The sequence below is a fragment of the Ambystoma mexicanum genome, chromosome 14, assembly GCF_040938575.1.
Source record: "Ambystoma mexicanum isolate Mex_15411 chromosome 14, UKY_AmexF1_1, whole genome shotgun sequence".
In the NCBI taxonomy this organism is placed as follows: domain Eukaryota; kingdom Metazoa; phylum Chordata; class Amphibia; order Caudata; family Ambystomatidae; genus Ambystoma; species Ambystoma mexicanum.
The window spans coordinates 169,138,464-169,166,382 of record NC_090940.1 but is presented as its reverse complement, the minus strand read 5'-3'; the positions used below and the strand labels follow the sequence as shown (position 1 = coordinate 169,166,382).

At 45.7% G+C, this 27,919-nt stretch overlaps 1 protein-coding gene and 1 long non-coding RNA gene across 3 annotated transcripts in view; one reads left to right on the top strand and one right to left on the bottom strand.

Annotated features, from left to right (window-relative positions):
• LOC138527563 (uncharacterized) overlaps positions 1 to 5,924 on the bottom strand; it is a 40,244-nt gene extending 34,320 nt beyond the window's left edge. Inside the window, exon 1 of the long non-coding RNA XR_011283952.1 lies at positions 5,876 to 5,924. This is a non-coding gene — a long non-coding RNA (uncharacterized lncRNA). The remainder of the gene's footprint in view (positions 1 to 5,875) is intronic.
• Positions 5,925 to 6,704: 780 nt separating this feature from the next.
• The window catches only part of TMEM87A (transmembrane protein 87A), a 522,872-nt gene continuing 501,657 nt past the window's right edge, over positions 6,705 to 27,919 (top strand). Inside the window, exon 1 of one of the 2 annotated variants that reach the window (XM_069638821.1) lies at positions 6,705 to 6,961. In XM_069638821.1, coding sequence (XP_069494922.1) covers positions 6,842 to 6,961 — 120 coding nt within the window. In that variant the 5' untranslated portion in view covers positions 6,705 to 6,841. The remainder of the gene's footprint in view (positions 6,962 to 27,919) is intronic. The other variant, XM_069638819.1, reaches the window with a different exon arrangement.

The following is a 27,919-nucleotide window of genomic DNA, read 5'->3' as shown; positions in this document are numbered from 1 at the left end:
CAGTTTCCTAATGTTGTTTCTAGCAGGAAGGTCAAGAAAAAGATAAAGGGTCTGATTTACACAAAAATATCCAATGGGACTTTCCCCATGTTAAAACATGTTTATAAATCTGGCCCAAAGTTTTTCTGGCTCTTGCTCTTCCAACCTCTGGGGTCATTTTAGCGCTATTATTAAGACTGCATGCAGCGCATTGAAGCATAAATGTGGGGCAGCTGTACGTGTGGCATGTTGTGTGTGAACCTCCCAAGTGTATTGCCCTTTTCAGATGAACCAACCCAATAAAAGGAGCCCCTGCATGCACATGCTTCAGAACAGCTGCAGACTCCAACAATGGAACTGCTGACTCTGTCTCTCATTTCGGGCCTGCAGGCCCCCACCGAGTGACCACGGTCCTGCAGCACTGGCCTGCAGGCCCAGACTGTGTGATCACGGTTCTGCAGGTCCCTTCTGGTCTGGGCTCCCCAGATCAACCTGGTGCCATGGGTCCACCCCAAGCACTCTCTATCTAGGATGCTCCCGGCACCCAGGGCGTGCCCCCATGGCATTACAGGGTCCCGCCCTGCAACCACCGTAAGCCTGGGTGATACCGGCAAACCCACAAAGGTACTGGCACCCCAACACCTGTGAGGCCAGCTGTGTGTCCACAGCCGGCCTCACAATATGGCATGGAGATCTACCCAACAAGAAGAATAAGTGAAGTAGAACTCATTCCGTGTCCGGCAGTAACCCTGCTGGTGCTACCGACGGGTTACTGCTGGACTAGGAATAATTTACCAGTGCATGACTTCCCGGTGCCACCAGGGGATTACAACCCTCGCAGTCCGGAAAGTCAGGCGCCGGTAAATTGTAATTCCCCATTCCCATGGAGTATGGGACTCTATGGGAATGGGCAACACAGAAGCACCGGCACTGTTGTTTACGGTGCTGGTGCTTCAGTGACGGTCTTCCTACCGTGGCCGCTTTGTCCGGCAGGGTCCATCATGTCGGACACAGCGGCTCCGGCAGACAGACTTGTAGTATGCCGGTCCGGAAACAATGGTGCGGTAAGCTTACCGGCACTGTTGTTTCCGGACTGGCATGCTTGTTACGAGCCCATGTGTCTCCTGACAAGGTATATGTAGCTTCATGAGTGACTGTATCTCATGAGAGACTAAGCCTATTAGTTGGGTTGGGGATTATTCAGTAGGAGTAAAGGTTCTGTGCCACTCTGACTAGAGATTAATAACGAGGAAGACAATGTCTGCCTGTGTTATAATGTAGAATGTTTTTTAATGTACATAGTTCCAACCAAGAATGTTCTTTCCGTGTGGTTCTGGAACTCTGATTGGGAGCCACACGGGAAGAAGTCAGCCGTTGCTTAAGGTTGGCTGTGGGGGACTTCCTTAATGAATAAACCTACATCAATCTGATACAAGTGATGTGAATATTTATTTATATAATAACATAACAAGTGGCGACGAGGAACTGTCTGCTGAAGGAAGAAGTCCCCGGATGTGTGATGATGCGAGCATCGAATTAGAAAATTGAGGAAACTGCATAAAGACAGCTGGAACCCATTAAAGTAAGAAGGGAGCAAGACGGCGGTTTGAGGTTATGTTAATGTGGATTTCGCAACGTGAAATATATGAAAAGGCCCACTGTAGCAACACGTTTGGCAAATCTGCATTATTTAAGTGCTGCGCGAGCTATGGAGACTAACGACGAGGCTGTTGAAGTAAAGTACCTGGTACGTGGCACGTTAATACGTTCACATAATAACGCTTCAGAATTGCATAGAGTAAAGCACCTACCAACGTGAATTACGTGCGGCCATATTGTTTGGATGTGGGTTACTAGAACTACAAACGAGTATTACGTTTCGAGCTATGTGTTACGAAAATGGCTTGTGCGTTGATCCAAGGATTAGCAGTGATGAGTCGGGAGTGCCCGCGCACACAAAAGAATAAGGTGTCCGCCCCTGCACAGTGCTTACGACCATTTACAAGCACGCAATAAAGAGTGACAATGAACATTATGTATCTCAATTAAAAGCTTCTGTAAATGAGTGGAAACGTACACAACACAGCTGATACTGTTTAAGCATTCACTGGGTCATCATATAAAAGCACGACATACCATTTTCTGTTAAATTGTACATTTAAAGGTGGAAAGAAAAGGACTGGTGCAGAGCAAATCCAGTGCACATGGATATGTGAACAGTACGCATATAAAAGAAAATAAATCTTTCTAGAGCAACTGCAACAATAGTATTATGTAAATCGCACATCCTATCACAGAACCAACCTTCTGTCAAGAGAAGAATAACAATTTAAGCCTTCACCTGTTGAGAGGGAGAGACAACATAGTGTTACAACAACTTTCCACCGTACCGCATATATCGCCATGCAGAACATTGTAGCTCCAGTAAAACTTTTAGCACAACCTGGGAGTCCTATCTGCTCATGGGAACAGTGGTTAGACAACTTTCAGGTTTATTTGAGAGCAATTGGGGGAGCAAAGTATAATGATGACCTGAAGGAGGCTACACTACTCAACTGTGTAGGCGCAGAAGCATTAAGAATATTTAGAACTTTGCCTGATCTTGACGATACAGAAGAGGGATCTGGAGATTCAACCGGAGGTGCCAGGAAATATGAGACTGCGTTATTGAAATTGGGAAAACACTTTGGAAACAAAACAAATGTAGTTCTTGAACGATATAGATTCTTCTCAAGGAAACAAAACAAGAACAAGTCTGTTGATGCATATGTGGCAGCATTAAGAGGTCTGCTTTCTATGTGTGAATTCACAGGGGTGTCAGACGAGTATTTAAAAGACCAGCTTGTTCTACATGTGGCCAATTCTTGGATTCAACGACTATGGCAAGCAAAGAATCCGACGTTAGAGCAAGCACTAGAAATTGCTAGATCGATTGAATTGGGAGAAAAATGCATGAGAGAAGTCCAAAATAAACTGGATTGTATTGACATTAAATCAGTTCAAGATGTGAATGAAGGAGGGTTTGGTAAAGACGAAGAGGCCTTGGTTGCTATGGTGAAAAGAATCGTCAAATCTGATTTTGGCATAAACACCAGACAAAACAAGGATGCAACCCATAGGTCACAAAGCAGATGCTATAAATGTGGGTGGTACAGACATCCAAATCCAGAAAAGGACTGTCCCGCAATGTTGGCTGAATGTTACAAATGTGGACAAGTAGACCACTTTGGCAAAGTTTGCCGCAATACCAGAGAGAGAGGCAGATTCAATGCATGCTATAATGTAACAAGAAATTATGCTCAATTCGGAAGAGGTACTCCGTCTGGCATTAGAGCTATTGAAGGAAATAGCGATTCAAGTGATTTGGTGGCGATCACAAGTGGATTTGAAGAAGAAATACACATTTTGGCTCTCACTTCAACGGGAGGAGCGGTTGGCCCGTGGGTACCCATGACTATTGATTGCATTACTCTGCAGGTCATGGTTGATACTGGATCTCCACATACAATGGTAGATATGAAGACGTATTTGCATGTATTGAAGAAGAAGATGGAAGATTTGCATGTGACTAAGGTTAAAGCACTCCAATCAATATTGTAGGCTACACTTGGGTACATCTGGACTTTGAAGGGAGAAAGACATATTGCAGGTTATATGTGGCCCAAGATGGTTTTTCTATAGTTGGTTGGTGGAACAAGCATCTTTGAAAATCAAAATACACCCGGGTGAGAACATACCTGTTTTGAGCGTAACGGACAATAGTTGTGATTCTGCTGTCAATTTGGCTAAAAGCTTTCCTAAAGTTTTTAATGACAACATTGGTGTTCTTAAAGGGTTCAAACATCGCATAATACTTAAAAGAGGAGCAAAGCCAGTAGTGCACAAAGTAAGGAACATTCCCATTGGAACCCGAGAGTCACTACAAAAGGAATTGGAGAAATTGTGTGCACAGGACATCATTGAACCTATAGAGAGCTCTGAATTGCTTTTTCCAATTGTGATTCTAAGGCTGCCGGATGGGTCAATCAGAATTTGCGTGGACTTGAGGGATCTCAATAACAACATATGGATAGATCGCCATCCTTTACCCAACATTGGAGAAATGCTCACTACCATGGAACCTGCAAGATTTTTCACTACGTTAGATTTGTCCTCCGCATACCATCAGGTGGTGTTAGAAGAAGAGTCCAGGCACCTTACATCGTTTATAACGCCTCTGGGTGCGTTCAGGTATAAAAGAATGACGTTTGGTTTAGCATCGGCAGCTGCTGTTTTTCAAAGACTAATGCAACATCTCTTTGATGGTCTACAAGGTGTGCACTATTTTCAGGATGACATTTTGGTTTCTGCCTTGTCCGAGGAAGATCACAATGCAAAATTACTGGGGGTGTTGCAGGTCATACAACAGAAAGGTCTCACCCTTAAAATTGAAAAAATGCAAGATAAAGAAAAAAGAGGTGACATACCTAGGACACTGTATCAATGCGGATGGAATTAAACCTAAAGAGACTCTTGTGAATACCATCCTCAAACTTCCTGATCCCACCAACAAGGATCAATTTAGAAGTTTGTTGGGACTCACAGAATATTATTCGAAATTTGTAGACCATTATGCTGATAGGACAAATCAGATGAGAGGCTTGATGATTAAAGGTAAAAAATTTGAATGGTCTCAAGGATGCAAAAATGTAATGATTTCATATTGGCAAGAGGAAAAGACCAACACTTGGACAGTATTAGTGAGTACTCATCCCAGGGAACAAGGAAGGAGAGATACTGTATGTCAAGAGATATAAATGAGAACAATAAGTCTACAAGTGATGTTGAATTGGCTGGGAAGTATAGCAGTCAGAGGATATGTGGAAGAGTTCCTGAAGATAATGCATCCTTCATGAGGTCCAGAAAAATTGTACAGAACAAGATGAAAGATTTTATCTATTATTAATACTTAATATATATCTGTGAATGATCCATCATCGCGCCATGCCATCTTTCACCTGTTGAAAATATTCAGCATGTATACTTTTATTAAGCATGGATGCTTAATAAAACACCCTGAACACTTTCAAGCTAAAAACCAAACTTTGGCTTTTTGATCAGAACTAGGCACCTCTGCCTTTAGGCCTATCTGCTAACGCCTACTGTTAGTTGTATATAATCATGTTTGCACCTTCACTTGTATATAACAATCTTGTATGCATATTTTGTATATAACCATGTATGTTGACTACCTGTATGTATATTAACCTAAGTTGCGCCCAGATGCCCTTGGGCCTGATGGTGCGCGTTACAAATAAACAAATACAAATACTATAATAGATTAAGTGTTGTCTTCATTTTTTGTACATAGTTACACAGCCACATTTTTATAAATAATGTGGAGGAGATGTTATAACATAGCTCTCAACCATTTGTGTTGCAAAGGCGGGTGAAATCACCCGATTTTGTTTTTGGTGGGTGAGACGCCCATTGGAATGAATGGGCGTGCAGGAGGTTTGGCTGGAGAGTCAGCCCTTTACAAGGCCAGTGACACTGGCCAAAAGCGTGTGAGTTGAGAGCTAAGGTTATAACGTAGAATGTTATTTAATGTACATAGTTCCAACCAAGAATGTTCTTTCCGTGTGGTTCTGGAACTCTGATTGGGAGCCACACAGGAAGAAGTCAGCCATTGCTTAAGGTTGGCTGTGGGGGACTTCTTTAATGAATAAACCTACATCAATCTGATACAAGTGATGTGGCAATTTATTTATATAATAACATAACAGCCTGATGAGTAGTAAACAAAATAGAGGCGCAGCCTCCTGACAAGACACTAATGAAAATCATCCCAGCCCCTTCCCCGAAAAGAGACAATTGGAAATAGCTCAGCAACGACTTGCCAACATCTACTACCTACCAAACCCCTTCCTGAATCAGAAAGCAGAAGCACGACCATTTAATAGACAAGGGACTGAAATTGTGCGCAGTCGTTGGAAACTAACCAAGGACCACCCCAGTCATGGAAAATAGCGTGCTTTCGTGAATTTGACATTCTTTTCAAACGTTTTAATGATTTAAATACTGTTTTAGCCAAAATATAACGACTTGTAATCAAACCTATACATACATCATAGGGTAATACAAATATTGTCAATAAAAAGTAAATGTAATTAAAATACTTGAAAATGTTCTACGCAAAAGTAAAACTTTGGTATTTACTTGGTTTTTCGTCTGAACGCATATTTCTTAAATAAATCCAATTTTAAGATGGCCGACCCTAGATACTACTATAGTTGCCCATCGAGCATCTTAGTCGTTAGCTTTGATCACCGCCTCTTTTATCCGTTTTGATGTGACTTTTTTTCAAGCCATCACTGAACGGGACTCCAAGAACCGTTGGTGTTGGGAGGTCGACACTCATCTTGAAGTATAGCTTTATATAGAGAACAGCCAGTACAATTACACAAACTCTGAATTTGGATATATATTTATAGAATTTCAGATGGAATAGTTGAGAGATAACAATTTTAGATATATTCGTTATTAGAACATGCATTTCAATTGCTATACGTACATTCACATTTTGTAATTTTAAAAATAAATATTTATTACTTTACATTTGTAAGGAGCCCTATATTTGTTACTGCAGTCACTATATTTGTTTTTGAAGATGGCCCCCGGGTTTACGTTAAGGCATTATGTGTTTGCCCTTTCTTTATTTCCAACATTTGAATCTTTACGTTCGCTGGGCGGAAGAAACCTCTCGGTAGTGGATTTAGGGACTTGTGCCCTGAAGAGGGCGTGTCCCTGCGGGGGAGGGGTCAAGGTCGTCCCTCCTCCCACAGAGGCGGTGGGAGGTGGTATACTTCTGTCATTCGGCATCATGGCTGTACGGGGCTCCTTGTGCCTGCTGCCTGCCTTCTTTCATCTACTTCTGTTATCATTGTCAACCTGCCCCGCCGACGCTGCCGAGGTGTCCAAGTGGCGGGTGCCGTTGTCCACGGTGAGTGTCCTAGGGTGTGGGGACTCGAGGGAAGTGGGGAACAGGGACCACAAGCAGTGACAGTGGTCAATGAAACATGATGGACCAGACCGTAGCCTGGATGCGACGCAGGGGCATGCAGCACCCGAGATCAGGAGTGTAAGACAATGTAAATACACCCCGTAGGGTAGTGGGCAAGGCAAAGCACAGGAAAACGGCGTCACACCAGGGCGTGATGAGGGGGTCGATAGAAAACTCTGGGGTGATGGGGGACGATCGTGTCCTGCAGGGGTACTCCCTGGACCCAGGGAGTCGTGAATAAACCATGGAGGGCCAGAGTCGGATTGGAGCATAACATTATCTCGGGCAACAATGAAAAAGTGGACCACAGATGCAAATGGAAATTCATTCCTTTTGTGACAAACTGTTTGAATAGTAACCTTTTGGGGTAAATTGTGATGCAAATTGTGAATTTTAAAGAATATTTATTCAACACTGCTGGAAACTACCATCCGCAAAGCAACTCATCAAACTAGCCATCAAGGCAGGGTATGCTGGATGGTCGGATGAGGGCTAGGCTGGTGGCTTGTGATCTGTTTCACTCACTGCCACGTATGGTGACCACTGTTTGGGTATTGCCCCATAGGCCAATGCAGGCCGGTGGAGAGGACAAATGGGCTGTCAGCATGCTGAGGCAAGGGCCATACGAGTACCACGTAGGGGAATTCGAGGCAGGGGGCAATAGAAACAACCCGTGGGTTGGTTGAATGATGGTGTCCAGTCAAGGTTGCACTAAACATGAGGATCAGTTAGGCCGTGGTGAGTGATTGTTTCAGAATTAAGAGGGAGGGAAGCATGTATTTGTTTTACCCTAATGGTCTTAGAACACCTAAGGGTCATCTTTGCATTTGTTTATTTATATTGCGCAACTGGCCTAGAGGCATCTGGGTGCATTTCTTACAGGAGGTAATGACATACAATAATTATTATGCAAGGTAATATACAAAGTAATTGTAATGGAATAATATACAGAGTATTACATGGATAAGTATTCTACAAGGTAATAAATGCATGGACTAATATACAGAAGATTACATGGATAAAGAGTGTAATAGAAGCAGTGAATCAAGTTATTTTACATAGGGTTAGGCAGCATTCATACAGGATTTACATTGGAATCGAGCATCTACCAGATAAGCTGTGTATGTTATAAAGGACCAACCGCTGCTAACCTATTGAGTCTGGAGTGAGAACCTAGGATGAGGAGCACTGTCTTATTGTCGTTAAGACAGAGCCCGTGTCGCGCCATCCAGGCCTGGATGACTAGGTAGACCTCACCTCGTTCAAGGCTTTCGTGTCTGTTATGTAGTCACCAGTGATAGGGATGAGTACCCGGGTGTCATCAGCATAGTTAGTATAGGTGACACCCAGGTAATCTACAATATCAAAGAGTGGCTTTGTGAACACATTGAGGTGAGTGAGGGAGACACATGACCCTTGCGGGACACCTCATGAGACAGGTGATGGTTCAGCAGAGGCAGACGGGGCGAAAACTCATCTACCTCGCCTGGAATACATCTCCAAGAGCTCTCGCCAGCATATTAAATGGTGATGGGCCTTGGGATATGTGGTCCAAAACATCTGGATAGCCACAGGTTGCAGATGATCAGAATACTTAATTATAGAGTTAGAAATGCAGTTTTGATGAACAGGTGTTAAAAATAGCTCCTCATATCAAGCAACACCCAATAAACAGGTGCTACATCTGCAGAGTTGAAGTTGATGGTACACGTGGGTGCCCCCGCCCCACACTTTTTTCAGAAGGCACATTGATATGTTAATTTCTGGTGATGCCACATTACATTTATATGTTAATGAGTCCCCCACTTTTATTTTAGGACTTGACCCCTGTGTCTTTGGACTGAGAAGCACTAGTAATGTGCTGCAAATCTAACCCCCTCTGCATGAGATTCAAACTATAACTTCCAGACCATGATATGGGACATATTCTGTTTGAAATGACTTTTGAATGCACCTTCCCAAACACAGTTAATGTCACATATGTATGTTCGTATGGCGCCAGTTGACCTGTGGTGTGAAAAGTCTACGGTATATGTTGTTATCAAGCTAGCCAGGTTCTTCTAGGCTACAGACAGGCGGTAAATAGTTACAAACATTTTTGATCGCGGAGGCAAATATATTTTGCAAACCTCATGTGCACACAGGTTGGACAGCTGCACACCACTCGGAGACTGCTGTTAAGAACGTTATAAAAGCTCTGCTTAATTTACGGAATGCCAGGCCGGGGTCTTCAGCCGCAAACAACACCTAAAAAGCATGCATTTTGGTTGCACTGGGGTACCAGTGGCGTGGTCTAGAACATTCCCGGGAAGGGGGTGAAGTTATTGTAAATGTATGTTGCAGCCGGTCCCTATAAATGCAACCTTGGATGTCACGGAGGAGCTTCGGGAGAGTGCAGCAGAGCTTGGAAGATGTGATGGGCTACGGTTTTCATTAATGGGAAGGTGTTTTCCTGTTTTGACAAATCTATGGTAGATCTTGAAGAAAGTAATTGGGAACTGTGAGGGATTTGAACTTTGGCATTGCATAGTTGAGGCTCGTGACCTATTTTGGGGATTATTTTAAATCAGGTTATTAACTGAGGAGAACGTGTGGGTCATGCGGTTCAGTGGACAGCATATAAACATTACTCTGGCTGTTGTTAGATTTTTAAAGTATATTGGTCTGTTACCTTAGATTTCTGAAAGTATTTTGACCGTATACACTAGAGGCACTTTTAGGAAGAAAATGAATGGTATCATTTTAATATTCAAAGGTTTTTTTAGGATTTCAAATTGTAAATGTTATGGGATCTGAATGTATTACATATCATTTGAAAGTTTTTAGAAGCTTTTCTATGAATTGATTGTATGCCTTTTCGTTTTGTTCTCCCTTTTAACAATTCCTGGTTGTATTGTAAAGGTTGAACTGTGTTTAACCGTATACTCGTTAAAAAAAAAAATGAAATTGCATAGTATTTTCATTTAATTTAAGGTAGGTCTGTACATGCGTACATGTAAACTATGCCAATACATTGGGAACTCAGAAAACTTGTGGCTGGCTTTTGAACAAAAGGAGATCTTAAACCTGGAACCTGTCAGACTTCAAGGCTTATCCTGTCCTTACAGGACAATACCTCGAACTGCCAGAACATCTGACAAGTCTGAGACCGTTTTCTCGGACAATGTGGCCCACTCTGAAGATTTAATGCACAGTGCAGTTTGTAGCTGTGACCTGTTTTAAGTGACCCATTATGCATTCAGGGGAAGTCTTTTAATTGTTAATGAAAATAACCCCAACAGGTGCTACTCGAATATATTGTCGCAAAAATCTACGAAAAACAGTTGACGTGTGTGAGCCATTGTTTTGGGGTTTTTTTTGCCACCGATTTTATGTCCTAGTCCACCCTGCAACCACACACTGTGGAGGAGACTTGCCAAATGCTCCCCACGTACCCAGAGCACAACCACAACCATGACTCAGTGCTCTGTTCCAAGTAGGGCACTTTGAAACGAAGTAAAGCTAAGTAGAGTGTGTGGATAGGAGGGCTCCAAAGCTATGCTAATAGATAAATGGACCTTGAGCTGTCGGGGGCAAGAGCCCACTCCAAATCCTGTCTTCAGGGATTGCTTCACAAATGAAGATTAATTGTCCCTTTAAAGAAAGCAGTGATGTGGGGGTGCACCATGGCTTCCAGTGCTTGATACCACAGAGAGCGCAGCACAACCTGGATTGTGGAAGAACATGCCAGTTCTTGTTGACATAAACACTTTGCAGAGTTGTCAAGAGGCAGGGCCCATCCACAGCCCCCAGGTCCTCAAGCCCAGTACAGAGTAGAGAGCAGGCCCATGCCACGCAAACCCAACTGCCTCCTTCATCTGTCTTCCTTTATACATTGAAGAAATTCTCAGTGACATTTATTAAACCATAGGTACATTGAGACAGGAAGTCAGGGGCGCTTGGAATTACTGCCACTGTTTTGCCACACCACCAAACTACGTGTTCAGAGGTAAAGTTGAGGGAATACTGCCAACACCTGGCTGGAAGTATTTCCTACAAAAATGGAAGAAATGGATGCGCGTGGAATTACCGCCCACAGTAATACCTCCAGCGTCTCCATGAAATCCTAGGGGTCGATGAACTGGGACTAACACAACCTTATCACTTACTGCTACAAGGTCTATTTTGGGGTTGCCGCCAGACTTTAACCCAGTTTCCGCCGCCTGAGATGCCGGTGCCACCGGGACATTACAAGTCTCTGCAGAAAATGTTAGTCACCATTCCTGTGAAGTCCCACCATAGGTCTCCATGGGAATGGGGACTTGGAAGCATTGGCACCATTTGTAATGGTGCCAGTGCTTCCGTGACAACTCCGTTTTCTGGGACCTGCCGGGGCGCACAGGCCCAGGAAAGCAGAGTTGTAATCTACCGGTCCGGAATGGGTGCCAGAAAGTTGCTACCGGCACCCTTGTTTCCGGACAGGCAGACCCCTTATGAGAACCTTGTTGTGTCGGTAAGGTAATTTAGCTTGGCAGTAATTTCCCAGGAATGACCGCCAGACTTGTAATGCGGCAAAAAAAGCGACATCACTAGGGGTGCGTGCGTCCTAGGTATAACTAGGTAGGGTTTTTAAAATGATGCTTGTGATCTGTGCCTTTCGCAGTGTCTGCCCAGGAACGGAAGGGTGCTCTTGTCCGAAACATACAGGCTGTCAGCCGTCAACGTCAGCATGCTGGGAATGGACCGGATCAGCACGACAGCTCCAACCGGATCCAGGATCTTGTGTGCAGGCAGGGAGCGCTGCTTTCTGGCAACTAAAGCAGTTCATGCTTTGCACGTGTGTGGCAGACGCAAGCAAAGGAAACTAACCTCCGACTAAATGAAAAACAAACATGCGACCTCCTTGAAAGAGAGTCGCACAAACATTGAAAACAATCCTGGGTTTGTTGGCAGCAGACTCGATATATGTGGCTGTCGTTTGTCAAAGTAACTCGAAAAGCTTCTGTGCTCGCGAAATTGTACTCGGTTCAAACAGCTTCTCGAAAGGTCCGTACCTTGGCTCCCGGACACATTGTGAATACAGTACGGTGGTACTGAGCTCGAAAAGGAAGGTCTTGATGTGGTCAGTGGCCCCATTAGCATTTATGTATAGTGGGAGTTTAATGAAATGTTGTATCTTTAAACCTTCCTCGAGGATGTACTGCCTGTCTCCAAACGTTGAGCCAGAGTCCGTTTGTGGCCCTCCCGACACAAAACTACATGTGCAATAAAACACAGAAGCCTTTGTCGTTTGTACGTGAAGTGATAGCATTGTGGCGTGAGTGTGGAGCAGATGGGTTCCTTGTATCTTTACTGCTTTAAGGTTACCATTCTTGCCTCTTTACACTCATCACAGAACGCACACACATTTAAAGAAAAGCAGTCATAATGGCGCCTTTCGACATTTTTGGTGGCCTCGCTGCGCAGGATCCTGTAAGAAAAGAGGGCAATGCAGAAACCTAAGGTGTTGGTGGGCGCAGGCAGTGCTTAATTCGTAACAAAATAAGTGGCAGGGCCCAAAAATGTTCTAGCGCACCTGGGACACGGCGGGCAACTCCCGGCCCACTGCTGCCAGCACCCATGAAAGTTCCCCCACAGTGCCTGCATGTTAAGGATTAACGCTGCAACTCCCACTGGCTGTTGTGTGTGGTGGATGCACCAGCCGTGGCAGATGTGCAACTTACAGATGCCAAACAACATAAAATAACGTATCATACTAGTTTAAGACACCCGTTTAAGTGCTTCTTTAAACACATCGTCATCGTTAACGTTTTGCTCGGATTGTACAGGTGTCAATTGGAACATGTTACCATCTATCCACAGAAAAATGAGCAAATCTGCTTTCCTACTCAGTTTAATTGATTGACAAATGCAGGAACTTTTGGTACTTTGGAATAAGTGCCTTTAACATGGAAGGCCAGGCGGGCCTCGATCCACGTTTTGAACTGCCTTTGTTTTGAGAGCCTGAGCTAGAGTGTGTCCTCCTGTCTAAGGGGGGGGGGGCACCTTTCTCCGTGCTGCCCGACGTGGGGATGCAAGCTGACTCGGCCATCTTGATCCTTTATGTTATAGCACTGATTTTCCTTTACATACATATTTCCCTTTACACACTTTGTGTATAAGAGATAGGGCAGGCATTCGGTTTTGTTTGTAAAGACCATTTTGATCTGACAAAGACTATGTTTTCTTTATTATTTGATGGTAGAGACAACTCCCATCATAGCTATAGGGCAAAGCAGGAGTTTTTTTTCAAACCCCCAAAAATTGAATACAAGTTTTGAACTTGTATTTCTTGTGTCAGTGTCATACTTGTGATACTATGCCTCCCTTACACATTTCTGTTGATTGTTGTGGGCATGGGGTAGGTACCTATTGGATCCGGCCAAGGGATTGCTTTGGATGTTTGGTGGAGTCATGCCACATGAGCTCTTTTTTTGGCTGGGTGAAGTTTTAAGTATGTTTTGTAGTCATCGAAAAGGCCACATGTGCATGTCTTTAGTTAGATGTGAGCTTGTAAATTATTTTCATGTCTTCTGCATAGCTGAAGGAATTGAGGCCTGATTTGATAATACATTCCTGTAGCAGGGTCCTATAGCTGTTGAGATACTAGCTTCTTGGGGTACTCTGTATGTCAGCTTGCGTCGAGATGACCACCAAGAGGCCTTGTGTGTTTCAGTCTTCTTAGGAATAAAGCGATCCACTCTAGTAATTTCTTTCCCTCCAGTGTCTGTCTTTTTTAGGTGGAGCCCGTGATTGATTGTGTCAAAGGTGGCTGAAATATTGAGCAGGAGAATTGGCCCATGTCAAGCTCTCATTGGCCTGAATCCATGTTGTGACTTGTGGAGCAGGCTGATATCTTTGACGTACTCACATAGCTGTTGGTAAACCCATTGCTTAAGCATTTTGGTGATGAAAGATGTTTTTGGATATTGGCTGTTAGTTTGCAGGGTCACTTGGTTACGCTGTGGGTTTTTAAGGGAGTTTTGACAGGCTATTTTGAAGGCATGAGGGAGGTCCCCTTTCCCCGTTTGTGGGATTGAGGAGGACTTGAAAGGTAGGTTGAAGTTGTGGTGGCTTAGTTGCTACTATGTAGATATTGGGGCGAACACAGGTCTGCTGCTGTTTACCCTACTAGGTTGACTGTCGTGTGCAAGTACTTGGTGAAGAAGGGGGGGAATAGGATTTTAGGGTTGGAGTAGGTGGTTTTGCCAGAAGCGTTTCCCTAGTTGGGTATAATGGAGTTGGTCCTTTCTCACAGAGGTGGTCCTCGATATGAAGAATTTTGTTGCAGAATTGTCGCATTGGCGTTACAGAGTTCTCGCAATGGTGTTGGTGCATTATTGCAGGCACAGGGTTTCAGATTTTTTTTTTTCCTCTTTTATTTTATCAGCATTTGGTTAAATTACATTTTAACCTTTTGCCATCTCCAAAACGAAAACAAAAATTCACGATTAAATTCACCATTTAAAATAAATCATTTACAAAATTTAAAATATATAAAGTAGAATCACGGATTTTAAAGTAGAGAAGGAAAGTACCCAGATCACTTTCGTGTTTGTTCTAATTTCAGTTCCCAATATTATAAATCTCACAAAACCCACCAGTGATGTTGGGGAGCCACTCGATAATCTTGACCAGACTTTCTCACTCTGTGGTCTTGAGCCGGACAAGAGTTTTCACAGAATACAGGGTTCTTGGCCGGACGGAACGCTTTACAAAATAATATAAATATTGCAATGTTTCCATTTCAGTTTTCACGTTACACAATCTACAGTAAGCATCCTCCCTCTGAATTATTCCTCTGTGAGCCAGAATCTGCCTGGTTGGATGGATATCAAGTCGGAATGCATGTAATAATTTCTTACTTTAACAGAGGGTTACATATTCAAATATGGAGACACTACCCCTTATAATATATGCTCATTTTTTGTTCAACCGAGGGATAACCATGCATAGTTTCCTTAGTCTGAATCCAATCCTGCTGATAGAGTCAATGTTTTACTTTAGAGGGATTGACCAATACAATTTCCTGCATCAACCCTAGTTTATTAAGTAATTGGGTGCTGGTTTCCACTATAAGAGTTACACTGATCACACTCTTATCTAACAGCGAATTATTTAAATCCTTGTACATAGAAACATAACCATCCCTGGAGCCATGGAAATAAATCCACTGCTATGGTCTCCCACAGCACCCTGGGTACCTGTGGGATCCTGGATCCCCTCCGATATCCCCCTCTCTCCCTCTCACCACTCTTCTCCCTGGGACCGACCACTTTATGCCCTCCTCCCACCTGACACTGTCCCCCAGGTGAAGCCTACCCGAGCACTGCCACCCACCTTCTCGGTCATCTGGCACATGAAGCATGTGTGAGTGGAGGCCTTTGCTGGTACTTTATCTCCTCTGACACAGCCCTCTCTAGCCTGCATCCTTCTTTCACGAATACTCTCAATGTCCTTGCCCTGTCATGAGAATCCGACCGAAGCCTACCTCCAAGTGCAACTCTTGGTATGACTCCGACCTTGCCACCCTAAAATGCAAGTGTAGGGTGGTGGAGAGGAAGTGGAGGGCATCTGGAACATCCTCTGACAAACTGGCCTGTCGCATGCTCCAAAGGCACACAGACTCTCTGTACTGTCCCAGAAGAGAGCCTACATCCAGGCCTGCGTCTCTGTGGCCTCTAACAACACGACCAAACTCTTCAAAATCTGCAAAGAGCTGGCCAATCCTGCTGCAGTCTCCACCTCGCCTGTTCCCTCCGAGGCGCTCTACACGGCTCTGGCCTCTTACTTCTCTACTAACACCCAGAACATCCTGCCCTCTCTCTCTCCTCGCTTTCCTCTTCCTCTCCTTCTACCGGCCCTCTTCTGGCTTCCTCTCCCTCTCCTCCTCCCTTCTCCTCTTTTTCTGTGATCACTCCCGATGACGTTTAATCATTCTTTTGCCACTGGATCTTCCCCTCTGCCTTAAGCACTCCCTTGTGGATCTCCTCCTGAAGAAACCATCCGCCGATCCTTCCTGTCTGGCAAACTACCACCCTATCTCTATCACTCCTTTCCTGGGCAAACTCTTGGAAAAGCTGGCCATCTCCCAGCTCACTCACCACACTGAATGTGTTGGTTGTCTCCATGACCATCAGTCTGGCTTCAGAGCAGCGAAAGGCACGGAAACTAACACCTGTGAAGACCTGCTCACTAATCTTGACTTTAGCCTTCCTTCAGTCCTCATCCGCCTTGATCTTTCCTCTGCTTTCGACACAGTCAACCATGCCATCCTGATCAGTCGTCTCCAGGAGAACCTGGGCATCACGGATCAGGCCCTCGCCTGGTTGACTTCCTTCCTGGAATGTCCCTCTCAGGTCCAACTGGGGTCCTTCTCCTCCACCACCTCTCTCTCCACATGTGGTCTTCCCCATGGCTCCAGCCTCTCCCCCAGTCTTTTCAACTTCTACCTGGCCCCTTTGGCCCACCTCATCTCTACCTTCTTCTCTAACTTTCAGTGTTATGCGGATGACACTCGGCTCTCCTTCAGGCTCCCCTCTGCCTCCTCGCCTCTCTCGCTCATTCCTGATGGTCTATCCGCTATTCAGGAATGGTGCACCTGCAACGATCTCTGCCTCAGTGCCAGCAAGACAGAGATCCTCTCATTGGGACCCCTGCTCCAGCTTTCCCTCTTTTACTCTGGCCCCCCTCCTTGGGCCCTGTCCCTGCGCCTTGATGTGAGGCAAAAAACCTTGGGGTCATCTTCGACTCCACTCTCTCCTTCTCCCCTCCCATCACGGACATCTCTAAGAAGTCCCACTATCAGCAGCACCTCTTCAGAGTTCTTCTTCCCCCAGAAGCTCAACGTCTCCAGAGCCCTGGTTCTGTCTAGGCTGGACTACTGAAACAGCCTCTATCTCAACCTACCTTCCTCTACTCTCCGCCCTCTGCAACTAATACAGGCAGGACTGCAAGATGTGTCCTTGGCCTCAAGCCCAGGGATCATATCTCTCCAGCCCTGAAATCTCTCCACTGGCTCCCGGTGGCTGCAAGGATCAAGTTGAAGACCCTCTGCATTGTCCACAAGGCTGTCTGGGGCCGGGGCCCACTTTACATCCAACTCTCTCTTTCTAAACATCTTCCTTTTCATGCCCTTCACTCAGCTACCTCTAACTCTCTGATGGTCAGACGCTTCTCCAGAGTTGGAGGTAGATCTCTCTCCTCCGCAGGGGCCTCCCTCTTGAATAGCCTCCCTGCCCCACTCAAACTCAAGCAGGACCAGCTCAGATTCCGGAAGCAGCTCAAGACCTTCCTTTTCGCTTCTGCTTTCTCTCTTGCTCCCCCTTGCTGACCACCTGTTTTCCACGCTAGCTGGTTACCTGGCTACCCTCTGAACTCAACGGGCACCTGGCTTCCCCCGCGACCTGCAAGCACCTGCACCGCCTCCAGGCCTCCACGCACATAGGGGCTGTATCTGTAACCCTACAGCCCATGACCCTCTTTTGCACTTCCCATAGCTGGCTCCCCTGGCTGCCCTTACTCAGAGAAACTGCTGCCGAGACCGCACTTCCCTTCTCCCTCCCCCCGGCACTACTCCTCTCCGCCCCCACCCCCCTGCACTTGCATGATCTGAATGACACAAGGCCTAGTAAGATCGTTTGTTTCATCCGCGACAGGGGCCTCCCTCTGGAACAGCCTTCCTGCCTCCCTGAAACTTGAGGAGAACCATCTCCGGTTCCGGAAGCACCTCAAAACCTTCCTCTTTGCTTCTGCTTTCTCTCCCCCTCTCCCCTGCTAAATTCCTGACTGAAATTGCACTGAATCTGCAACTGGGCCACTCTCACCGATCTCGGTCCCTGGCCATGCCACTCTCCCCCTGCACTGCGGGACTGTCTCTGTATCCCTACAGCCCCCCTTCCCAGCACTTATCTGCACTTATCTGCACTTACCTTGCACTTGCCACCAGCTGGCCCTTATTTATCTTGTTATTCACTACCCCTGTACTGCACTTTCCCCTCTTCCCTTTCCCCTTGCACATTTCCCTTCCCCTCCACCCATGCACTTGTGCGATCTGAATGACACCAGGCCTAGTACGATCGTTGTCTCTCTTCCCTTTTTTTTTCCCCCTCCCTGCCTCGTCGCGCCTTGAAACACTTGTGTATAGGCGTGTTACAAATACCATATCATATCATATCCTCCCTATGACTCTCCCTACCTTGTCACGCCTAGAAACACTTTTGTACAGGCGCTTCATAAATAACTCATATCATATATCATGGGGGGAACCCTTGTTTCCAATACCTTGTCACATCTCGACATTTCCCACACTCCTTAACCCGCATCTCGATGAACTCATCCATGCATGGCCACCAAAAACCGAAATTTATAAGGGACTCCGTCCTAAAAATGCCCATCTGAGCCTAAGCAGGGCTCACAAAATCTCCTTGCTCACTCGCATAGCCGAGAAGAGTTTATGAAGGGCAAGGACAATTTCCATTGTTCTCGCAAAGCAACGTACTTTGCAGTAAATGGCAAATAAACAATCGCTGTGAGCGTTTGGCCACTGGGTGGCAGCATTGCGCCAAATAAGGTATTTATTAATGGTGAAACACAACATTTAATGAAAAAATATTTTTTATTTCACCATATTTGGAGGGGCGAGAATAATTTTTGGGGGCGAGTATCTTGAATAAGAGAAAAGTCCTGTAGAGCTAGTGAATGTTTCATAATTTGTAAGGCATGTTATGGCCAGGTTCCACCAATGTTTCTCTCATGCAACGCGGGACTAATTGCCTCTGACCCTTGCAAACAAACTCACTTCCACGTTCAATTCATCTTTGACCCTCTTACATTCCTTCAAGTTATCACTCAATGCTTGGCTCTCCACCTTCCATCTACCCTGAACCAACCGTCTGACCTGCTGGTAAACCTCATCTTCCTGACATGCTGTCACCCACTTACTCTCTTGAAGACTCTCCTCTACAGCAAATATGTCTCTGACCTCATCCTCCAACATCGTGTCCGACTCCTCCTCAACCATAGGATGTCTCGAAAGGGCATCAGCGACAACATTAGCCTTGCCTTGTACATGTTCTACTCTGAAGTCCAAACCCTGGAGTCTGGTGATCTACTCTGAGATCCTTCTCGAAACAACATCTACCCCCCTTTTTATTGAAAATTGCCACCATGGGTTTATGGTCGGTTCTTACCACAAATGCTCTACCATGCAGGTACACTCTCAATTGTATGATGGCCCACAAGACTGCCAATGCCTGCTGCTCAATGACAGAATAGTGGCTCGCTACATCCTTGAGTGTCTTGGAGGCGTACACAATAGTGTGTATGCATGACCCGTCTTCTTGTGAGTGCACTGCCTCCAAATCACACTCTGAAGCATCTGAATACAATATGGTATCTTCTCCCTTTCTGAAACCCTGTAAAATAGGAGCATGTGTGATGACCTGCTTCACACGTACAAACTCCTCACAAATTTTAAACAACTCAAATCTGATCCTTTTCTTGGTAAGTTTCCTCAGTAGGTCTCCGGAGGATAGCTCGGGGGCAATGTGCTCGCCTTGGAAGCAAGACGACGCAGAACACCACAGGTTCGATTCCCCAGGTCAGCGCTTAGAAACCTCTGCGTGCTATAAATAACCTATCATATTATATTGCCTCCGTCTTATTGGCCAACCCCTTAACAAACTTGGCGTAATATTCAATCCTGCACTAAAAGGAAGCAACTTCAAGTTTGTTTTTTGGAGAAGGCATCTCCATGATAGCTTTAACCGTGCTGAGTTTGAGGCATATGCCATTCTCGATCAGGCTGTGACCTTGGTAGTCCAGCACGGAATTGCCAAATTTGCTTTTATCTAATGTCAATTCAGACCCACTCCTTCAGTCTCTTGAACACTTCTTTCAACCTTGAATCATGTTCTGCCCTGTCGCCACCCCACACCAAAATATCATCCTGATGGTATTTGACTCCACTCATACTTCCCAAGATACCATGCATCACCCCCTGGAACACACTGGCTGCTGAAACTAATCCAAACTGCATCCTAACATATCTAAAAAGCCCAACGTACATAATGAACGTGAGGATGTTGTAAGAATCAGGGTGCATGCAAATCTGATGATATGCTGATTTAAGGTCCAACAGGGAATATACCTTGGAGCCAACTAAACTTGTCGATCTTGGGCGAAGGAAACCTCTCTGTGACAACATTTTTGTTGACTTCCCCAAAGTCTAAAGGCCCCATTGGTTTTTTTTAACTTCCACGACAGGGCTGACCCATTCAAACGCCTCTGTGCATTCGATAATGCACTCTCTTAGTATTCAGTTCCAGCTCGACATCCTTCCTGTATGACATGGGTACAGACCGGAGCTTGGCCACAGAGGGTACACGCTCCTCTTGAGTTTAATTGTATGTATGAAGCCGTTAAGACAACCCACTCAATCTCTAAAAACTATGGGAGCCCATTTGGCTACATCAGTTTCTCTCAGAACTTCGTTCGCTGACACCTTATTACTACCAGCATTGTGCACCTGTTCTGTGGCGTTGGGATCCAATTTTATCCAAAGCGGAGCTTGACATCTACAAGAGAGGAGATTGCCCCCCACATTTGTTACACATGCTCGACTGATTGTGCTCCTTCGTGTGAATGCTAATTTGGCATTGAACTCGCTGTGAGGAGCCAGAAATGAGACGTGCCACATATCCTAACCTTTCCTGCCACATATCCTACATTCTACATATATGGCAGTTGTGAGAAACCTGTAGGTGTCTCCCTGGCCAGTCCCTGGGGATCTGTCATCCAGGTGGCCAGGACACGGCCATCGATATTGGATCCAGTTCCTGGGGGTGGGCCAGTGAGGGAGGATCAACTGCAACTGGATGGGGGGGTCCTCGGGGAGTGGAAGTGGGACACCGACGGGTGAGACGTGGTATCACCCTTGCTTCACCACCTTTTTCCCCATCCTCTTCTGTAGGACATTCAAAAACACTGCCCCTTCCCCTTTCCCCAACACAAACACTTTCGCACAACATGAAAGACAACAGGCTAACACCAGAGCCGTTTGCCTGACATGTCCCAATACAAGGGTCAGGCAATTGACCAGAATCACACAAACCCGACAGCCCTTTTCCTTCCCCACAGCGATAAAAGGTGGATCAAGAGAGCCCAGTACATGCAAGGCAGCCTGCACGACAAGACGGCTATCCAGACCCAGCAGTTCAAGAGGAGGAGAAAGGTGGCAAACATAGAGAGGCTGACGAGGAGGGACACAGCCTTGCCCTTCTCGACAAAACCCTGTGAAAACCTCTGCAAAATGAATCGTAAGACCAAGGACAATAGCCCTAGTGTCCTGCAGCCGATGTCAACGGTAAACAGAGCGTATCGACGCTGATAGGCCGCAGCGAGGGAGACTCCTGCTCCCGTAGTACCGGCCTTGACTCTAGTTACGAGGAAAGCCAAGCTGTGGTGAATGAAAGTCGCAAAGTGAGAAAAGTTCAAAGAACTGTAAAATTGAAAAGGGGAGACCAGCTGCAGAAGGGGACCGGCGCCACGTGGGTGCTGCTCCGAGAAACCCGGGTCGATTCCCTGTCTGAGTGAAACTACAGATACCAACCAGAAGGCCGTAGGAGAGCCACGAAGATAGGTCAACTCAAAGTGGTCATAAAGGTGGTCAAGCAAAATCCCTGTACAGTCGAAAGCCTTTGACCTAATAACTGATAAGAAGGCAAGGGAAGTGAATCCCGCAAACATTGAATGCAAATGTGAAGTTGGCAAAAGTGAACCCGGAAGAGGGATACTGATGAAGAAAAGGTCAAAGACTAAAGTCCCAAGAAACAGTGTGTTGACAAAGGTGAACCCGGTAGAGGGATATCCACTTGAACTGTGTAAAAAGACATTGAAATTTATGAATGAAGGAAAGCCATAGTGAACCTGGTGGCGGGAGGCTGAAAATAAAGAGGGGTCAGCGCCCGGTAGATGGGGAACCAGGGGTGAAGAATCCTCACCCTAAGTAAAACCAGAAAAAAACTTTCATTCTGTTGAAGGAACTTTTGTTTTGTTGTTTAAACATGTCAGGTCCTCGAAGGCAAGAGACTTTCAAGAGAAACAAGACTTTCGACATCGACGGCCATGACTGCAAGTGGAACAGTCTTCTCGTGCTGTGGAAGCTCGAGAGTGTGCTGTGCTCCAACTTCCCACTTTACCCTGTGCTCAAAACTTGGGGAAGGGAGACCCAAGCTACCGCATCCTGACATATTATTTGTGAACATTTCTTTCTTTTCTTAAACTATCCCACACCCTTTTTTGTATTAGTTGTAAGTTTTGGCAATAGGTTTTTGTAGTATAGGACTTTTATATTTGACACAACGCCACTAGGACTGCCTTATTTTCATTTGATGGTCGATGCTTATCTTAGATTTAGGTTTAGATAAGGCGTTTTTCCAACCTGCATACAGTTTAATAAACACCCTTGAACTATGATCACTTGTCTGTCTTTACTGTTGCCACCATGAGTTCCTCACAGAGCACTCCATGTCCATTGCCAGGTGCTCTGTGTTGCCACACGTGTAACAGCACTTGACTTGGTGAATGCCTTTTCTATTGCCCACTCCCTCTCTACAGAAAGACATGTTTCCTCTTTGTTCCTCCAGTCTGGCTCTCTGGCTCCAACACCAACTGCCGATTTGTCCTTGCGTATTAGACTAGTCTCTTACACTTCCTCTGACTTTTTTGTGCCTTCTCTGCTAAGCTCTTTGATGCATGAGGCGGTGCGCTCTACCTGCTTTTGCTATTTCCACCGCACGATCAAGGTTAGGGTCCTTCTCCTTCCAAAGTTCCTCTCGCACTTTGTCCTCTGAGCACTTGATCATTCATTGATCTCTCAAGTGCTCTTCCTGACAGCATGGTTTAAACTGACGTTTGTTTGTTTGTATATTTATTCATTAAGCGCACCGAACCCGGGGTATCTGGGCACGTTACTAGGTTACAAGAAGAAGACAGAAAAAACACAGAGGCAATATTTACAATAAGTTACAGGTATATACAACTGTTTCATACAGGTATCTACAGATGGTCAGATTAGTACATTCATTATACATCAGAGGAAATGAGCCAGGATTTCGTATTCTTCCTAATGCTAAAGTAGGACGATTCTGCTCTTGGGTCAACGGGTAGTGAATTCCATAATTCGGAGGCCATAACTGGAAAGCTGCTTCCACCTGCTTTTTGCAGTTTAAATCTCGGTACATTCAAGCAGCATGAGTGTACAGTTCTAGTGGGGCATACTGAAGTTTCTTTGACAATTTGTCATCAAGATATTTAGGGGCAGAATTAGTGAGCCATGTGTGCGTGAGGGTTAAAGTTTTGAATTTAATTCTATCTTTAAGTGCAAGCCAGTTTGATGTGGTTCTGAGATCTGAAATATTCTGGGTTCTTGGCATTTCTTAAGGCATAGTTCTGTAGAATTTGTAGTTTGTTCACGTTATATTTACTCAAACATAGATATAAGGCATTACAGTAGTCTCATTGTGATCAAATTATAACTCTGGCCAATATGGTACAACTGGCTGTTGAGATGAAAGGTTAACAAGCGTTAATTAATTTACAGGTGTAGCAGTGGCAGATGCAGTGGCATTAATCTGTCTCTTTAAATTTAGAGCTGAGTCGAGGTAAAAGCCTAAGTTTTTCACCTCCTTGGAAACTTTGATAGTGTTACCGTCGATGTTAAAGCAATTGAACTGATGACTTAGATTATTTAGTCTTACTGTGGATCCGACAAGGAGAAGCTCAGTCTTCTCGTGGTTCAGACATAAGCCGTGGGTGGCCATCCATGTCTGAATCGTCAGATATATTTTATTTAGTAAGGTGGAGTCCGTTTCGTGATCGCCAGTGATGGGGATGAGAATCTAAGTATCATCTGCGTAGTTAGTGTAGATGACACCCAGATTATCAAGATCATCAAATAGAGGCTTGGTGAATATGTTGTACAATGTCGGCGAGGCACATGACCCTTGTGGGACTCCACATGTGATGGGTATGGGTTCCACTGAGGCATTAGGTGAAAAGACTCTTATAGTACGATTATCAAGGAAAGATTGAATCCAGGCCATGGCTTCTAAGCCCCCACAGTACCGTCAAGAATTCCTCAGTGCTCTCACCCTTTTTCTGCTCTCTGGTATCAAAACGATATTGGGCAATAATCCTATTTTCTTTTGGGCTTCAAAGTGTCTGTCTAACTTAACTAAACTAATTTCAAAGGAATTCAAAACTGTCCCATCTTCATTTGTGGGCTTGGGGAGACTTTTCTTTGTTTCCTGTCCACCAAGCCCCAAGCAATGATAGAGTAAGACAAAATGGCTGCACGCACAGGAACGTCATAACGTCCTTTTCTCTGTGCTCTGTTTTCAAATACTAACAAGCGCTCCATGTTTCCTCCCTCCCCTCTCCCCCCCATGCAGCTATGGCTTTCGCTCCCCCTTGCACGCGCCGGCTCACAACTTGCCAAGAGAGCCTTTCCCGACTCACACTGGCTTCCATACCAGTACTGTGCCCCTGACTGCAACCACAGATGTCCAGCTACTTCCTCCATGACTGCGGGGTAAACAGTCTCGCTCAATCTCTTTAGCTCCATGCACAGCCGTTTACGAGGCCGACGTAGACTAAGTGGCACTGCTCGCAACCTCGCTGCACTCTTCCCACGTTTCTCAATTCATCGGCTGCACTACATAGTGACTGCCGTAACGTCCTTTGTCCACTCACATCAGGATCAACTGACTCCCTCCTTCTAGATATCATCCAGCATTCCTAGATTCTAACCTAAGCATTCTGATGCAGTGAGAAGGAAACACATTCCAAGTTCCATTAAGCACTACAACCTAACTTCTAATATATAGCAAATCCCTTTTCCAAAAGGAAGGTTTTAAAAGTTCATCCACTTCTGTGTTACTTTCAACAAAATTCATTAGCTTCTTGCTGTTCAGTCCTAAACCTCTGTAGGTCCTGTGCACCAAGTTTTAAGCCTTTACATAGATTACATGTGGTTCCTTTTTCTCAGGCAAGACCATGCTTTCTTTACTCAATTCCTCCATTTCAGGTGTCCTAGTCTTTGTCTTTAAACACTGCAACCCTCCAGGTTCTCTCTGCTCCCAGTTATGTTCACTAAGTCATGTCTCTAGGACTCTCCAAAGTCCTCTGACAGGACCTCAGTAGGGCATCTACCTCTTCAGGTTCTCTGGGCTCCCGTAACACTTGTGGCTTCCCCATACTTAAATGTTAATGTCTCTTGATTTCCCAAGGCTTCCCAAAGCCCTTCGGCCCTCTGACAGTCTTGCTTTATCAGGCCCTCTGCAGGGCATCTGCCTGTTCGGGTTTTCCTGGCTCCTCTAACCCTTGTGGCTTTCCCAGCCTCTTATCACTTTTCGCCCCTCTCAACAGTGTTACCTCTTTGAGGGCGTTTGCTTCCCTTCTGCTGCTCGGTATGTCAGCTAATGCACTTGTCATGCGAGCCCGGGGATCCGGGGTCTCTGCTGAAGTCAGGTTTCGGCGTCAGTTAACTGGCCCCAGACCCACCACGGCTTCCGTGTGGTCACGCCACCAAGCGAAACGGTCGCTTTACCATCTTTGTCTCTCTCCTGACCTTGGCAGGTCAGGATGCCAGCCTTCCGGCATCAGGCTAGCGTTTCTCTCACGCTACCGCTGGCTGTGCGGTCTGGCATGGCTTCGCCCCTCGAGGACGTCCTCCCGTCAGTGGCTCTCCTCTGCGTTAGATTTTCTCTCCTCCATTCTAGGTTTTTTCGTTGTTTTATGTACGTCGTCACAAACAAAAGGGGTGTGTCGTTCCTCTTTGACTGTGGAGTTCAGGTGGGATCCAGCATCACCTGAAGCCAAAACGATTGAAGAAATGTCACTATTTGGTGGATTCCAAATAGAAGTAACAGTCTTTCCAACTCCCATGTAGGCAGATAATCGGCCTAATTACGGGTCTGGCGGTAACCCTGCCGGTGCTACTGGCGAGATGCCGCCAGACCTATAAAAATGTACTGGTGCCTTACTTCCCGGTGCCACCGGCTCATTACAAGTCCAGCGGCCAGGAAGTCAAGCGCCAGTATATTTGTTAATCCCCATTCACATAGAGCCCCATAGGACTCTATGGGAGTGGGGAAAAGGAAGCACCTGCACTGTTGCTAACGTTGCCACTGCTTCCGTGAGAGGTTTGCCTACCGTGACTACAGGGCCTTGCAGGGTCAGACCTGTCGGGCACAGCGGCTCCGGCAGGCAAACGCTTAGTTTGCTGGTCCGGAAACAATGTAATGAGGCCCAATGTGCTCTGGACCGGGAGTTCCTTACTGAAATAGGAGTCATCCTCCCCAAGAGGGGAGTCGCTCCCAGTAAGATCCTACTTGCCCAGACCCCTGGGGAGAGTCTTGCTGAGCAGGCCCACCTCCCTAGCCTCAAAGAAGGTGCTAACAGTCCAGATTTGTCACACAATGTAATCAAGTAATCCAGTAGTCTGGTGCAAAACAATGAGAGAAATACTTGGAGCGGCTGCAAGTGCAGGTCACATGTAATATTGGGTGTGGTGTGTAAAGGTTAGTGAAAAGTGATAACATTTTACTTTTTTTGCGCAGTTGGCTAGTGTATTAACATGTGGAGTTCATGCATGGGAGAGTATACATAACTAACCCTTCCGCAGAAAACAAATCCAACCTCAAAAACTTATCCTCACTTTACAAAAGCGAGATAATTCGCACCAAAAAAGGATTGTTCAGGCATGCTACTCCACCAAAGAATTATTTAAAGTTCTGAAGGAACTAGAAAACCCTATCTCACCTCCAGACACCTGTCTGAAAGACAAATCCTGGTGCACCAGCATCCAAAACGCCCCCAACAATAAAATCTCAGGACTCCAAACCAAAATTGAGGACAAACGCCAACAACTCTCCAATAACAAGGTCACCAACCCTAGTCTATCCACGCCCAACAATACTAGCTCAGGCTTCTCGTTTAAGAAAGTCACCATTACGGAAGTCCAAAAAATCATCATCTCCTTGAAACCATCAAACTGCAAAGGAGACAGCTGCCCCGCCCAGATCATAAAAGATGCAGCTAGAGAGCTCTCCCCCTTCAGCACCAAACTTATCAACCTATCCTTCACCAATAACTCGATCCCTAGCAACCTAAAACAATCATGGGTTCTCCCACTCCTGAAAAAACAATCCCTCGACCCAGCCATACCCACCAACTACAGGCCCATCACCACAGTCCCCTTCCTACTAAAAATCCTGGACAGAGCTGCCTACATCCAAATTCAGGAATACTTGGAATCCAACCAACTGCTAGGAATACGTCAATCTGGCTTCAGACCTCAACACGGAACGGAAACCGCCCTTGTTGATCTCAAAAGCCAGATTGATGAAATTAAAGACCAGGGCAACGCCGCAATCCTACTCCTCCTAGACCTCTCAGCGGCCTTTGACCTGGTCAGCCATGAAATCCTTTGTAGCCACTTAGCCACCGCAGCCCACTTCTCCTCCTCTGCCATCACATGGATACAATCCTTCCTGGCAAACGGAACCATGCGGGTCTTCTCAACAACAGCTGCAGCAGACCCCATCCCCATCACATGCGGGGTCCCACAGGGATCCTGTGTATCCCCCACTTTGTACAATATATTTACAAAGCCTCTATTTGACCAACTGGACAGTCTGGGTGTCACCTACACAAATTACGCTGATGACACCCAGATACTCCTCACCATCACAGGCAACTACCAAGCAGACGTCGCCCGGATCAACAAAATATTCTCCATCATTCAGGCATGGATGGCCTCGCATGGCCTCTGCCTGAATGATGAGAAGACAGAGCTCCTCATCGTCGGCTCCCCCA